This window comes from Entelurus aequoreus, linkage group LG07 (assembly GCF_033978785.1).
Source record: "Entelurus aequoreus isolate RoL-2023_Sb linkage group LG07, RoL_Eaeq_v1.1, whole genome shotgun sequence".
NCBI lineage: Eukaryota > Metazoa > Chordata > Actinopteri > Syngnathiformes > Syngnathidae > Entelurus > Entelurus aequoreus.
Genome location: NC_084737.1, coordinates 81,792,279 through 81,809,778, shown reverse-complemented (window position 1 = coordinate 81,809,778; position 17,500 = coordinate 81,792,279). Strand labels below are relative to the sequence as shown.

Below are 17,500 nucleotides of genomic sequence, written 5' to 3'. Positions count from 1 at the left end.
TGTGTGTCTGTGTGTGTGTCTGTGTGCGTGTGCGTGCGTCTGTGTGTGTGTGTGTCTGTGTCTGTGTGTGTGTCTGTGTCTGTGTCTGTGTCTGTGTGTGTGTGTGTGTGTGTGTGTGTGTGCGTGTGTGTGTGTGTCTGTGTGTGTGTGTGTGTGTGTGTGTGTGTGTGTGTGTGTGTGTGTGTGCGTGTGTGTCTGTCTGTGTGTGTCTGTGTGTGTGTGTGTCTGTGTGTGTGTCTGTGTGCGTGTGCGTGCGTCTGTGTGTGTGTGTGTCTGTGTCTGTGTGTGTGTCTGTGTCTGTGTCTGTGTGTGTGTGTGTGTGTGCAGGCGCTATGTGCGAGTTCCTGAGCCCTCGGAGGAGTCTGAGGGTGACGAGGACGAGGATGAAGAGGAGCTGTACAAGACTCAGACCAACGGCATCAGTGATGGTAGCGTCATGAGACAGGAAGTCGTCAGTGATGGTAGCGTCATGAGACAGGAAATCGTCAGTGATGGTAGCGTCTTGAGACAGGAAGTCGTCAGTGATGGTAGCGCCATGAGACAGGAAGTCATCAGTGATGGTAGCGTCATGAGACAGGAAGTCGTCAGTGATGGTAGCGTCATGAGACAGGAAGTTGTCAGTGATGGTAGCATCATGAGACAGGAAGTCATCAGTGATGGTAGCATCACGAGACAAGTAGTCATCAATGATGGTCGCATCATGAGACAGGAAGTCATCAGTGATGGTAGCATCACGAGACAGGAAGTCATCAGTGATGGTAGCATCACGAGACAGGAAGTCATCAGTGATGGTAGCATCACGAGACAGGAAGTCATCAGTGATGGTAGCATCACGAGACAGGAAGTCATCAGTGATGGTAGCGTCAAGAGACAGGAAGTCGTCAGTGATGGTAGCATCATGAGACAGGAAGTCATCAGTGGTGGTAGCATCACGAGACAGGAAGTCATCAGTGATGGTAGCATCACGAGACAGGAAGTCATCAGTGATGGTAGCATCATGAGACAGGAAGTCATCAGTGATGGTAGCATCATGAGACAGGAAGTCATCAGTGATGGTACCATCATGAGACAGGAAGTCATCAGTGATGGTAGCATCACAAGACAGGAAGTCATCAGTGATGGTTGCATCATGAGACAGGAAGTCATCAGTGATGGTAGCATCATGAGACAGGAAGTCATCAGTGATGGTAGCATCATGAGACAGGAAGTCATCAGTGATGGTAGCATCATGAGACAGGAAGTTGTCAATGTCAAACAGCAGGGGTGCCCACACTTTGGGCAAGTGTAGATCATTGATATTGATTGATTTAGGAAAGGTGATAATACAAACATGTTTCTGTCATGAAGACAAGACTTTATTGCTAGAAGTATGTTGTCCAATGATGACAATCACTAGTCACTTGGCCTGGTGTATCAAATCAAGCACTTAGGCATGGAGACTGTTTCTACAAACATGTCTATGGACTGATGAATCACACTTTTACATCTGATGCACCAGTCTGGCTTTGGAGGTTGCCAGGACAACGCTACATTTCAGACTGCATTGTGCCCAGTGTGAGATTTGGTGGAGGAGGAATTATGTTGTGGGGTTGTTTTTCAAGAGTCGGGCTTGGCCTCTTAGTTCCAGTGAAAGGAACTTTGAATGCTCCAGGATAGCAAAACATTTTGGACAATTCCATGCTCCCAACCTTGTGGGAACAGTTTGTAGCGGGCCCCTTCCTCTACCAACATGAGCAAGGTCCATAAAGACATGGTGTGGATGAACTTGACTGGCCTGCACAGAGTCCTGACCTGAACACCTTTGGGATGAATTAGAATGGAGACTGAGAGCCAGGCCTTCTCCACCAACATCAGTGTGTGACCTCACCAATGTGCTTTTGGAAGAATGGTGGATAATTGCTATAAGCACACTCTGCAACCTTGTGGACAGCCTTCCCAGAAGATATGAACACACTCTGCAACCTTGTGGACAGCCTTCCCAGAAGATATGAACACACTCCACAACCTTGTGGACAGCCTTCCCAGAAGATATAAACACACTCCACAACCTTGTGGACAGCCTTCCCAGAAGATATGAACACACTCCACAACCTTGTGGACAGCCTTCCCAGAAGATATGAACACACTCCTCAACCTTGTGGACAGCCTTCCCAGAAGATATGAACACACTCCTCAACCTTGTGGACAGCCTTCCCAGAAGATATGAACACACTCCTCAACCTTGTGGACAGCCTTCCCAGAAGATATAAACACACTCCACAACCTTGTGGACAGCCTTCCCAGAAGAGTTGAAGCTGTTATAGCTACTGTCGGTCATTTTTTATTAATAATGATGTGGCAGCAGCCAGCGTCACCTCACAAGACCCTCGGGTGTTGTCGATGTCAATCACGTGACCAAAGTCAGCATTTATGATGGCTAGTTTGAGGTGTATTTTTCAAATGCCTGACTAGTGATGGACTGACACACCCTCCATTGCTAGCTCTAATGGGCACCCCTGCTCTATAGGGTGAAGGGTAAGCTGGAGTCTATCCCAGCTCACTCTGGGTGATGACCTCACTTCCTGTTGTTACAGATGATGAGCAGGAGGACACGGTGCAGGCGGGACCCTCCCGCACGGAGGCGTGCTGTGCAGACGGGCCGGGGAACAACCGCCATGAGGACGTGGCTCCTCCCCCAGAGCTCCACCCAGAGCACCTGCGGGCCCCCCCGGCGGAGGGCGACGTCCACAACGCTGCGTGTCACGCCACGACCAAGCTCATCTGCAGCGGCGACGCCAGCCCCGCCCTCGGTCACATCCACGCCCGCGGGGAGGCGAGCGGCGACGAGGCGGCGGCGGTGGAACCCCCGACATCGCAGTGTGACGCCGCTGAAGATGAGGAGGAGGCGTGTCCACCCAGCCCACCTGCCAACAAGGAAGTAGCCAAGACGAGAGACAAGAAGAAGAAGAAGAAGAAGAAGAAGCGTCTGTTCACCATCCAGGCAGTCAACTGTAACGGCACCGAGAGAGAGATGGGCCCCGACATGTCCTTCAGCTGTGAGTACAACACAACAGCACACCTGGGACTACACCACAACAGCACACCTGGGACTACACCACAACAGCACACCTGGGACTACACCACAACAGCACACCTGGGACTACACCACAACAGCACACCTGGGACTACACCACAACAGCACACCTGGGACTACACCACAACAGCACACCTGGGACTACACCACAACAGCACACCTGGGACTACACCACAACAGCACACCTGGGACTATACCACAACAGCACACCTGGGACTACACCACAACAGCACACCTGGGACTACACCACAACAGCACACCTGGGACTACACCACAACAGCACACCTGGGACTACACCACAACAGCACACCTGGGACTACACCACAACAGCACACCTGGGACTACACCACAACAGCACACCTGGGACTACACCACAAAAGCACACCTGGGACTATACCACAAAAGCACACCTGGGACTATACCACAAAAGCACACCTGGGACTATACCACAACACCTGGGACTATACCACAACACCTGGGACTATACCACAACACCTGGGACTACACCACAACACCTGGGACTACACCACAACAGCACACCTGGGACTACACCACAACACCTGGGACTACACCACAACACCTGGGACTACACCACAACACCTGGGACTACACCACAACAGCACACCTGGGACTACACCACAACACCTGGGACTACACCACAACACCACACCTGGGACTACACCACAACACCACACCTGGGACTACACCACAACACCACACCGGGGACTACACCACAACAGCACACCGGGGACTACACCACAACACCACACCTGGGACTACACCACAACACCACACCTGGGAGTACACTTACTACAACACAACAGCACACCTGAGACTACACAAACAACAGCACACCTGGGAGTACACCTACTACAACACAACAGCACACCTGGGACTACACCAACTACACCACACCTGGGAGTACACCTACTACAACACAACAGCACACCTGGGACTACACCAACTACACCACACCTGGGAGTACACCTACTACAACACAACAGCACACCTGGGACTACACCGCAACAGCACACCTGGGAGTACACCAACTACAACACAACAGCACACCTGCCAACACAACAGCACACCTGGGACTACACCTCCAAGTCACAACTAAAACACCTGCCAACACAACAGCACACCGGTGAGTACACCTCCAAGTCACAACTAAAACACCTGCCAACACAACAGCACACCGGTGAGTACACCTCCAAGTCACAACTAAAACACCTGCCAACACAACAGCACACCGGTGAGTACACCTCCAAGTCACAACTAAAACACCTGCCAACACAACAGCACACCCGTGAGTACACCTCCAAGTCACAACTAAAACACCTGCCAACACAACAGCACACCGGTGAGTACACCTCCAAGTCACAACTAAAACACCTGCCAACACAACAGCACACCCGTGAATACACCTCCAAGTCACAACTAAAACACCTGCCAACACAACAGCACACCCGTGAGTACACCTCCAAGTCACAACTAAAACACCTGCCAACACAACAGCACACCCGTGAGTACACCTCCAAGTCACAACTAAAACACCTGCCAACACAACAGCACACCCGTGAGTACACCTCCAAGTCACAACTAAAACACCTGCCAACACAACAGCACACCCGTGAGTACACCTCCAAGTCACAACTAAAACACCTGCCAACACAACAGCACACCCGTGAGTACACTTCCAAGTCACAACTAAAACACCTGCCAACACAACAGCACACCCGTGAGTACACCTCCAAGTCACAACTAAAACACCTGCCAACACAACAGCACACCCGTGAGTACACCTCCAAGTCACAACTAAAACACCTGCCAACACAACAGCACACCCGTGAGTACACCTCCAAGTCACAACTTAAATACCTGCCAACACAACAGCACACCCGTGAGTACACCTCCAAGTCACAATGAAACATGTGTAAATGACAGCAGAATGTAAGAATCATGTCATGTTCCTACCTAGAACATATACCTACTGTGTAAAGGTGTGTTTAGTTTTACAAGGTGACACTAACATGACATAACGTCCATCCATCTTCTTCTGCTTACCCAAAGTGGGGTCACGGGGGCAGCAGCCTAAGCAGCACCAGACATTCATCAAGCTGTGCTTAATAAATAGATTGAGTGTGCTTCCATGGTTGTATGTTCTTGTCAACAAACGGGGTATTGTTTGGATGGCACATTTGTCACTTCAAGCTGTTTGTGTCAAATGTTTAGCTGGTGAAAAAAACCTGTTCCTCCAACCAAGTTGTTGTTGCAAGACTTGGAGCTCACACACGCCAATCACTTGTCCATATGGTTATGGTTTATTGTTGTACAGATCATTTTACTCTAGTTTGATCAAACTTGGATGGATTGATTCCGGGAGCAAAACGCTAATTAAAGGTTGAAATGTGTATTTTATTCCTCACATTATTTTAGTGGCAAATGCAGAAACACACCTTCTCTCTTTTTAACATGGATCTTTTTGTTGTTGTTTCTTCTTGACGTGTGAGCAGCCCAGCCGTACGTGGCGCTGGACTGGGACGCCGACATGAAGAAGAGATTCTACAATGAAAACGAGGCGGAGGTGTGTGTTGTGTTGTGTTGTGTTGTGTTGCGTGGTTGCAGTGCAGCGTGAAGGTGTCATGGCGTGAAGGTGTCATGGCGTGAAGGTGAATGTCCTGCTTCCCCTGCAGAAGTACGTCAAGCACAGCAGCATGGATGTTCCTCTGCAGCACACCACCGTGCCCATGCAGGACTGCATCCAGCTCTTCACCACTGTGGAGACCCTGGAGGAGGAGAACCCCTGGTACACCACACACACACACACACACACACACACACACACACACACACACACACACACACACACACACACACACACACACACACACACACACACACACACACACACACACAGGTCTAGGCGAGACCTACATAGAGGTATTTGTTTCATGTCTCTAAGACGTTCCTGTCGGAAGTTACAAGCAGTTTTTTCTGTTTTTTTCAAAAATTAGAGCACAATTTTGAGTTTTGGGGTTCGTTTTTTTTTTTAGATCGCAATTTCCACGAGTCCCGATGTGTGTAAGAAGTTTGGTGAGTTTTGAAGTATTTTAAGGGGGTCAAATTACAGCTCAAAAATCAAAAATTAGTGTTTTTAGTCATTTTTTGTCTTGAAGGGGAAATTGCCAACTTCCTGTTGGTTTTTGCCCGAAGATGTGAAATTATGAATTGTAGGTCTAAGTGAGACCTACATACAGGTTTTTGTTTCATGTCTCTACGACATTCCTAGTGGGAGTTAGAGGCAGTTTTCTTCCTAGGGGGCGCTAGAGCTCAATTTTGATTTTTGGGGTTTGGTTTTTTTACTAAAGTGGTTGGGGCACGTTTTTTTATGTGTGTCAAATTTGGTGAGTTTTGAAGCATGTTAAGGGGGGCAAAGTAGTGCGCAAAGCTGCGGAAAAATAATAATAATTAAAGCTGCAAGCAGCGTTGGTCGGGTCCGCCTTCTGGCAGGTGCTAGTCCTAGGTGTCCCAATACTTTTGTCCAGTGGTAGTCCTGAGTGAGACCTACATAGAGGTTTTTGTTTCGTGTCTCTACGATATTCGTACTGGGAGTTAGAGGAAGTTGTGTTTGAAGCCGAAACGACAAACGCGCTGAGAGGAGATAACGTTTGATGTTTGGTGACCGGTGGTAACAAAAATGTTGTTTTGAAGGAGGAATGGCAAACTTCCTGTTGATTTTTGCTGAAGGATGTCAATCTATGAAATGTAGGTCTAGGCGAGACCTACATAGAGGTATTTGTTTCATGTCTCTAAGACGTTCCTATCGGAAGTTACAAGCAGTTTTGTCTGAGTTTTCCTCTGAGGAGCAGTTTTTTTTCAAAAATTATGTAGAGCACAATTTTGAGTTTTGGGGTTCGGTTTTTTTTTTTAGATCGCAACTTCCACCAGTCCCGATGTGTGTAAGAAGTTTGGTGAGTTTTGAAGTATTTTAAGGGGGTCAAATTAGAGGTCAAAGACGTAAAAAGCAGTGTTTTTAGTACATTTTTGTCTAAAATGGGAAATTGCCAACTTCCTGTTGGTTTTTGCCCGAAGATGTGAAATTATGAAAGGTAGGTCTAAGTGAGACCTACATAGAGGTTTTTGTTTCATGTCTCTACGACAGTCCTACTGGGAGTTACAGGCAGTTTTCTTCCTAGGGGGCGCTAGAGCGCAATTTTGATTTTTGGGGATTGTTTTTTTTTACTGAACTGGTTGGGGCACGTTTTTGTATGTGTGTGTAAAATTTGGTGAGTTTTGAAGCATGTTAAGGGGGGCAAAGTAGTGCGCAAGGGTGCGGAATAATAATAAAACCTTACAATAACAATAGGTTCCTTTGTACCCAGTACAAAGGACTCCCTGTGGGAGTCCTTTGTACTGGTTACAGGGCGGACCCTAATAAGTACAAAAACAGTACAAAACAGCGCCAGGGCGGCCCTGAGGCTACGTCTCATGAAGTGGCGTAAGCTAGCCAATGATGTGGTCATGTGCAGCTCACTGGAAAAATGGCGCAGGAAAACACTACCGATAGTTTAGCGGAGAAACATCTTGAGGTTATTGCTTCGAATGGAGAAAAGTGTACGACCTAAGTCGTCCAAAGTGTGGGAACACTTCACTTTAAAGACTTCAAAGAAGAGCGTTTCCTGCAAAATGGCACGGAAGTACAACCTTGCTTCAGGAGCACCTGAAAAGGAAACATGTTGCAGCCATGGATGAAGGGAGGAACTCACAGTACGTAACTTTTGAAGTCCATAGTGGCAACAAGCATTCATGAGTTCAGCTTTTTTGTAAGTAACTTTAAAGGCCTACTGAAAGCCACTACTAGCGACCACGCAGTCTGATAGTTTATATATCAATGATGACATCTTAACATTGCAACACATGCCAATACGGCCGGGTTAACTTATAAAGTGACATTTAAAACTTCCCGGGAAATATCCGGCTGAAACGTCGCGGTATGATGACGTATGCGCGTGACGAAGTCCGAGTAACGGAAGTTATGGTACCCCGTAGAATCCTATACAAAAAGCTCTGTTTTCATTTCATAATTCCACAGTATTCTGGACATCTTTTGCAATTTGTTTAATGAACAATGAAGGCTGCAAAGAAGACAGTTGTAGGTGGGATCGGTGTATTAGCAGCGGACTACAGCAACACAACCAGGAGGACTTTGCTGGAGCGCTAGCCGCGCTAGCCGCCGACCTCACCTTGACTTCCTACGTCTCCGGGCCGCCAAACGCATTGGGTGAAGTCCTTCGTCCTTCCGCCGATCGCTGGAACGCAGGTGAGCACAGGTGTTGATGAGTAGATGAGGGCTGGCTGGCGTAGGTGGAGAGCTAATGTTTTTAGCATAGCCCTGTGAGGTCCCGTTGCTAAGTTAGCTTCAATGGCGTCGTTAGCAACAGCATTGTTAACCTTCGCCAGCCTGGAAAGCATTAACCGTGTATTTACATGTCCACGGTTTAATAGTATTGTTGATTTTCTATCTATCCTTCCAGTCAGGGGTTTATTTCTTTTGTTTCTATATGCAGTTAAAGCACGATGCTATCACGTTAGCTCGTAGCTAAAGCATTTCGCCGATGTATTGTCGTGGAGATAAAAGGCACTGAATGTCCATTTCGCGTTCTGGACTCTCATTTTCAAGAGGATATAGTATCCCAGGTGGTTTAAAATACAAATCCGTGATCCACAATAGAAAAAGGAGAAAGTGTGGAATCCAATGAGCCAGCTTGTACCTAAGTTACGGTCAGAGCGAAAAAAGATGCGTCCATCACTGCCTCTCAAGTCCTTCACTGTAACGTTCCTCATCTACGAATCTTTCATCCTCGCTCAAATTATTGGGGTAATCATCACTTTCTCGGTCCGAATCTCTCTCGCTCCATTGTAAACAACGGAAAATTGTGAGGAATACTAGCTCCTGTGACGTCACGCTACTTCCGCTACAGGCAAGGCTTTTTTTTTATCAGCGAGCAAAAGTTGCCAACTTTATCGTCGATGATCTCTACTAAATCCTTTCAGCAAAAATATGGCAATATCGCGAAATGATCAAGTATGACACATAGAATGGATCTGCTATTCCCGTTTAAATAAATAAAAAATCATTTCAGTAGGCCTTTAAAGTTCTGCCTTTGTTGCAACGCGGGGCTGATAATGTGTCTCCGGCACATTTGACTCCGTTTTGATAGAGAAAACACACGGTTACCAATTTGGAAATAAACGTAACAGACAGAAATATCTCAGGTTGGTTTCATAATGGATCAATGTAGCCGGGCCGATAAAGCTATATAAATCTATTTAGATTTGAGTGACGCTTTAGTATAACTAAACGTTATGAAGGTGCTGGAATATTTCATGCTATTATTCACAGGCAGCCGAAAATGAATCTTTTATTATTCACAACAGAAACGTGTACAATATCTGATTCAGTTCTGATGACTTACATTTCTGTGTTATTATTGGTGTATGCTGCACCCCCAATGTCCACCACATGGTGCCAGTATGCTGGGTTTTTTCCAATAAAATACCGGAAAGGATAGAAATGTAGTTTTGTCTCTTTTATCCGATTATTAATCGAAGTAATAATCGACAGATTAATCGATGATCAAATGAATCGTTAGTTGCAGCCCTAATACATACTATGCTTGTTGGGGGAAATGAGTTGGAATTTCACAAGAAAAACTTGGAATGTTGGCAATTTTATTGAAAGAGTCGTAATTTGACTTGACAAAAGTCACAATTTTAAAAATGTTGGCGATATTATGATAATAATCAGAATTTTACTTGGCAAAATGATGACAAAAGTCATTATCATACTTGCCAACCATCCCGGATTTTCAGGGGGACTCTCCAGATTCAGTGCCTCTCCCGAAAATCTCCTGGGACAACCATTCTCCCGATATATATATATATAGGGATGATGTTTGGTAAGGAATTATCGAGTTCGAGCCTATTATCGAATCCTCTTATCGAACCGATTCCTTATGGATTCTCTTATGGAGTCCAGATAGGTTGTTGTATATGGAAAAAAACACACAATATTTGGTTTAACAAAAGCTCACTTTTATTATATAATAAATAAATCAATATTGACTGTTACCCCCCTAAAAAAATAAAATAAAATAAATGAATATTGACTGTTGTTACCCAAAGTATATTAAGTGGGATTTTTCATAAAAACAAATATATACAGTAACACAAAAACAAGCTGTCTCTGTGATCACTATAGGTGTATAAATAATAATATAGTGTTAAATAAAATCAGTCCCTTGGGCACAAAACTGGAAATAATACAGCTCTCCAAAAAGTGCACTTCTGCTGCTATTGGAACATAACTGTTTGTTATGATGCTTTGACATTTTTGCACTTTATTTCTTTATTGAAAGAAAATTCTATGAAGAGAAAAGTTGTTTGCAAATGTGGTTACAATGCTAAAAAATGAAAAGTTAAAGCTAAAAAAAGAAATACACTTTATTGAGTTAACATTATTTCTTTATAGGGGGGAAAATGTTATGAGCTAGAGAATATAACAACTACACTACCCAGCATGCAACGGGAGTTACGAGCATGCGCGGTAGCCCCGAAAAGTGTTGCATGTCGTCACCCGTAAAAGTAAACGTCAAGAACTCAGCCAACACGCCTGGTCTGCATTATTTATAATTAGACAGACAACACATATACAGTGTGATTTTGTAACGTTTACAAGGAAAGAAAAACAAAAGTTCAAAAAGGGAGATGTGTTGTATATATATGTATGTGCTGCAGTGTTGTATATATATGTATGTGCTGCGGTGTCATATATGTTGTATTTATATGTGTGTGCTGCATTGTTGTATATATATGTATGTGCTGCGGTGTCATATATGTTGTATATATATGTATGTGCTGCAGTGTTGTATATATATGTATGTGCTGCAGTGTTGTATATATATGTATGTGCTGCGGTGTCATATATGTTGTATATATATGTATGTGCTGCAGTGTTTTATATATGTATGTGCTGCAGTGTTGTATATATATGTATGTGCTGCGGTGTCATATATGTTGTAAATATATGTATGTGCTGCAGTGTTGTATATATATGTATGTGCTGCGGTGTCATATATGTTGTGTATATATATGTATGTGCTGCAGTGTTGTATATATATGTATGTGCTGCAGTGTTGTATATATATGTATGTGCTGTGGTGTTGTATATATATGTATGTGCTGCAGTGTTGTATATATATGTATGTGCTGCGGTGTTGTATATATATGTATGTGCTGCAGTGTTGTATATATATGTATGTGCTGCAGTGTTGTATATATATGTATGTGCTGCAGTGTTGTATATATATGTATGTGCTGCGGTGTCATATATGTTGTATATATATGTATGTGCTGCAGTGTTGTATATATATGTATGTGCTGCGGTATCATATATGTTGTATATATATGTATGTGCTGCGGTGTTGTATATATATGTATGTGCTGCAGTGTTGTATATATATGTATGTGCTGCAGTGTTGTATATATATGTATGTGCTGCAGTGTTGTATATATATGTATGTGCTGCAGTGTTGTATATATATGTATGTGCTGCAGTGTTGTGTATATATATGTATGTGCTGCGGTGTTGTATATATATGTATGTGCTGCAGTGTTGTATATATATGTATGTGCTGCGGTTGCTTTAAGAAGGTTGTGACAGCTGCCGTAAAGGAGGTGCGTTGCTAGCCTGGTTGCTATGTTTCCGGTTGGTGGTAAAAGTGTTGGTCATGTGTTTGTACCCTGCTCAAATCTCTCAGTAAAGTTATTCATTGGATTATAGCTTTTGTTTTGAACTTTATTACACCTTGGAGCGCTTTTTCCTGTCCATTGTTTTCCTGCTTTCTGCTATCTGCGCCTAATGACTGAGCTACATGATGTCATTTCTTGTGATGTCCTACGGAGCATTTCTGGTTGGGACGGGATTCGAATAAAGAATCAACTCTTTTCCTTTACTATAGTGGTCTCGATAACGGGTACCGGTTCTCAAAAAGGGATTCGAGTCCGAAGACTCGGTTCTTTTTTTATCAAACAACCGGGAAAACCGGTTTCGAGTATTATCCCTACATATATATATATAAAATAAATACTTGACTTTCAGTGAATTCTAGCTCTATATATATATATATATATATATATGTATATATGTACCGTAATTTCCGGACTATAAGCCGCTACTTTTTCCCCTGGTTCTGGTCCCTGCGGCTTATACAAGGGTGCGGCTTATATACGGCCTGTTCTTCTCCGACACCGACGAAGAGGATTTGGGTGGTTTTAGTACGCAGGAGGAAGACGATGACACAATGATTAAAGACTGACTTTTCATATACCGGTAGGCTGCTTATTTTGATAACGTACAGGCGAGCACTTTGTATTACTTTGCACCGTTGTATTACTGTCATGTCAAAGATGTGAAAGTTTGATTGAATGATTGAAAGATTTATTGTTAATAAATGGGACGCTTTGCGTTCCCAAACAGTCATCTCTGTCCCGACAATCCCCTCCGTGGTAGCAGGAAGCCCTATATACTACGCTAATTACACTATATACTACGCTAATTACACTATATACTACGCTAATTACATTATATACTACGCTAATTACACTATATACTACGCTAATTACACTATATACTACGCTAATTACACTATATACTACGCTAATTACACTATATACTACGCTAATTACACTATATACTACGCTAATTACACATCAAAACCCTGCGGCTTATAGTCGGGTGCGGCTTATATATGGAGCAATCTGTAGTTTCCCCTAAATTTAGCTGGTGCGGCTTATAGTCAGGTGCGGTTTATAGTCCGGAAATGACGGTATGTCATTATATATATATATATATATATATATACCGGTGTATATATATATATATATATAGAGCTAGAATTCACTGAAAGTCAAGTATTTATTTTATTTATATATATAAGAAATACTTGAATTTCAGTGAAGTCTAGCTATAAATATACTCCTCTCCCCTTAAGCCTGATGCCGGGCTTAAGGGGGGAGGAGTTATTACATATGTTGACCAGAGGGGGAGCACTTTTAAAAGCGACACACAGTCCATGTGACAAATCCCTCCTTTTTGGGAGCACCCTCACGTTGCTAGATGTCACCACACATGACACATTGTCTACTACATGCAATGTTAGTCATTCTTCTTCACACCTCCTCATATGGAAGATACTTTTCCTTCATGTCTCAAGAAGGCTACAAATACAAGAACACACACACCCTTCTAATGTGTGTGTGTGTGTGTCAGGTACTGTCCTGTGTGTAAGAAGCACCAGCTGGCCACCAAGAAACTGGACCTGTGGTCTCTGCCGGAGGTCCTCATCATCCACTTGAAGAGGTTCTCCTACACCAAGTTCACCAGAGAGAAGCTGGACACCATCGTGGACTTTCCCCTCAGGTGAGACTTCCCCCTCAGGTGAGACTTCCCCCTCAGGTGAGACTTCCCCCTCAGGTGAGACTTCCCCCTCAGGTGAGACTTCCCCTCAGGTGAGACTTACCCCTCAGGTGATCTTTTCCTCCTTTATCCCAACAAAGTCCTATCACTTTTATAGAAGACATTCCTTTTTTTCCCGGGGAGATAAAACATTTAAAGTCGTCATTTCTTCACTCCTGTGAGAATCCTGCGCCTTCTGTATTAACCTCTTCATTTGTATTTAATCGTCAAATGTTATGTTTGCTAAGAAACCAACATGTATACTTGTTATGTTTGCTAAGAAACTAGCATGCATACTTGTTATGTTTGCTAAGAAACTAGCATGTATACTTGTTATGTTTGCTAAGAAACTAGCATGTATACTTGTTATGTTTGCTAAGAAACTAGCATGTATACTTGTTATGTTTGCTAAGAAACTAGCATGTATACTTGTTATGTTTGCTAAGAAACTAGCATGTATACTTGTTATGTTTGCTAAGAAACTAGCATGTATACTTGTTATGTTTGCTAAGAAACTAGCATGTATACTTGTTATGTTTGCTAAGAAACTAGCATGTATACTTGTTATGTTTGCTAAGAAACTAGCATGTATACTTGTTATGTTTGCTAAGAAACTAGCATGTATACTTGTTATGTTTGCTAAAAAACTAGCATGTATACTTGTTATGTTTGCTAAGAAACTAGCATGTATACTTGTTATGTTTGCTAAGAAACTAGCATGTATACTTGTTATGTTTGCTAAGAAACTAGCATGTATACTTGTTATGTTTGCTAAGAAACTAGCATGTATACTTGTTATGTTTGCTAAGAAACTAGCATGTATACTTGTTATGTTTGCTAAGAAACTAGCATGTATACTTGTTATGTTTGCTAAGAAACTAGCATGTATACTTGTTATGTTTGCTAAGAAACTAGCATGTATACTTGTTATGTTTGCTAAGAAACTAGCATGTATACTTGTTATGTTTGCTAAGAAACTAGCATGTATACTTGTTATGTTTGCTAAGAAACTAGCATGTATACTTGTTATGTTTGCTAAGAAACTAGCATGTATACTTGTTATGTTTGCTAAGAAACTAGCATGTATACTTGTTATGTTTGCTAAGAAACTAGCATGTATACTTGTTATGAACTACTCTGACTCTGATCTACTCTGACTCTGACTCTGATCTACGCTGACTCTGATCGACTCTGACTCTGATCGACTCTGACTCTGATCGACTCTGACTCTGATCGACTCTGACTCTGATCGACTCTGACTCTGATCGACTCTGACTCTGATCGACTCTGACTCTGATCGACTCTGACTCTGATCTACTCTGACTCTGATCTACTCTGACTCTGATCTACTCTGACTCTGACTCTGATCTACGCTGACTCTGACTCTGATCGACTCTGACTCTGATCGACTCTGACTCTGATCGACTCTGACTCTGATCTACTCTGACTCTGATCTACTCTGACTCTGACTCTGATCGACTCTGACTCTGATCGACTCTGACTCTGATCTACTCTGACTCTGATCGACTCTGATCGACTCTGACTCTGATCGACTCTGACTCTGATCGACTCTGACTCTGACTTGTTATGTCTTGCAGGAACTTGGACTTCTCAGGTTGTCTCCTGAGGAAGAACTTGTCCAGTGGGGAGCCGCCCAGCTGCTATGACCTCATAGCCGTGTCCAACCACTACGGAGGACTGCGAGACGGACACTGTAAGACTAGTCCAGGTCCTCATTAGTCCCGAGTGGACTCATGTAGTGTGTGTGTCTGTGTGTGTGTGTGTGTGTGTGTGTGTGTGTGTGTGTGTGTGTGTGTGTGTGTGTGTGTGTGTGTGTGTGTGTGTGTGTGTGTGTGTGTGTGTGTGTGCAGACACCAGCTATGCATGCAACAAGGACAACGGTCAGTGGTACTACTTTGATGACAGCAAGGTGACGTACGCCAGGGAGGACCAGATCATGGTGAGCGCACACACACACACACACACACACACACACACACACACACACACACACACACACACACACACACACCAGCTGAAGTCACCTATGACCTCCATGTTGTTGCCTAGACCAACGCCGCCTATGTGCTGTTCTACCATCGACAAGACAAGATGAGGAAACCTTCCCTGCCCGCCCCCAGCACAAGCACCGCCTCCTCCGCTGATGCCACACCACGCAGCGACAGCAGCACCACCACCCTCACCATGGAAACGGACTAATGGCGCCAACTTGTGGTGAAAAGACTTTTTTCTTTTTCTGTAATGTACAACACTGAAGGGGAGGGGCTTAAGTTCACTTGGGACTTTGATTTGGCCGACATTTTCTTTCTCAATGAATGCAACTTTTCTTTTCTTTGGACGTTCCACCAACCTGTGCCATTTGCTGCTGCTTGTCTACTTCCCCAACTACTGCTCCACCTCAGACAACACCACTTAGTGACAATCTCAACTAGTCACTTCCTTACTGCTCCACCTCAGACAACACCACTTAGTGACAATCTCAACTAGTCACTTCCTTACTGCTCCACCTCAGACAACACCACTTAGTAACAATCTCAACTAGTCACTTCCTTACTGCTCCACCTCAGACAACACCACTTAGTAACAATCTCAACTAGTCACTTCCTTACTGCTCCACCTCAGACAACACCACTTAGTAACAATCTCAACTAGTCACTTCCTTACTGCTCCACCTCAGACAACACCACTTAGTAACAATCTCAACTAGTCACTTCCTTACTGCTCCACCTCAGACAACACCACTTAGTAACAATCTCAACTAGTGACTTCCTTACTGCTCCACCTCAGACAACACCACTTAGTAACAATCTCAACTAGTCACTTCCTTACTGCTCCACCTCAGACAACACCACTTAGTGACAATCTCAACTAGTCACTTCCTTACTGCTCCACCTCAGACAACACCACTTAGTGACAATCTCAACTAGTCACTTCCTTACTGCTCCACCTCAGACAACACCACTTAGTGACAATCTCAACTAGTCACTTCCTTACTGCTCCACCTCAGACAACACCACTTAGTAACAATCTCAACTAGTCACTTCCTTACTGCTCCACCTCAGACAACACCACTTAGTAACAATCTCAACCAGTTGAGTACAGGACTAAGACTGAAGTGACCATGAACAGTCTAGTTGAGTACAGGACTAAGACTGAAGTGACCATGAACAGTCTAGTTGAGTACAGGACTAAGACTGAAGTGACCATGAACAGTCTAGTTGAGTACAGGACTAAGACTGAAGTGACCATGAACAGTCTAGTTGAGTACAGGACTAAGACTGAAGTGACCATGAACAGTCTAGTTGAGTACAGGACTAAGACTGAAGTGACCATGAACAGTCTAGTTGAGTACAGGACTAAGACTGAAGTGACCATGAACAGTCTAGTTGAGTACAGGACTAAGACTGAAGTGACCATGAACAGTCTAGTTGAGTACAGGACTAAGACTGAAGTGACCATGAACAGTCTAGTTGAGTACAGGACTAAGACTGAAGTGACCATGAACAGTCTAGTTGAGTACAGGACTAAGACTGAAGTGACCATGAACAGTCTAGTTGAGTACAGGACTGAAGTGACCATGAACAGTCTAGTTGAGTACAGGACTGAAGTGACCATGAACAGTCTAGTTGAGTACAGGACTAAGACTGAAGTGACCATGAACAGTCTAGTTGAGTACAGGACTAAGACTGAAGTGACCATGAACAGTCTAGTTGAGTACAGGACTAAGACTGAAGTGACCATGAACAGTCTAGTTGAGTACAGGACTAAGACTGAAGTGACCATGAACAGTCTAGTTGAGTACAGGACTAAGACTGAAGTGACCATGAACAGTCTAGTTGAGCACAGGACTAAGACTGAAGTGACCATGAACAGTCTAGTTGAGTACAGGA

At 43.9% G+C, this 17,500-nt stretch overlaps 1 protein-coding gene across 1 annotated transcript in view; it reads left to right on the top strand.

Annotated features, from left to right (window-relative positions):
• The window catches only part of usp11 (ubiquitin specific peptidase 11), a 47,519-nt gene extending 31,243 nt beyond the window's left edge, over positions 1-16,276 (top strand). The window contains exons 14-21 of the mRNA XM_062054629.1: positions 328-428; positions 2,574-3,035; positions 5,587-5,657; positions 5,767-5,879; positions 13,404-13,553; positions 15,188-15,303; positions 15,461-15,549; positions 15,660-16,276. Coding sequence (XP_061910613.1) covers positions 328-428; positions 2,574-3,035; positions 5,587-5,657; positions 5,767-5,879; positions 13,404-13,553; positions 15,188-15,303; positions 15,461-15,549; positions 15,660-15,809 — 1,252 coding nt within the window. The 3' untranslated portion in view covers positions 15,810-16,276. The remainder of the gene's footprint in view (positions 1-327; positions 429-2,573; positions 3,036-5,586; positions 5,658-5,766; positions 5,880-13,403; positions 13,554-15,187; positions 15,304-15,460; positions 15,550-15,659) is intronic.
• Positions 16,277-17,500: the final 1,224 nt, after the last annotated feature.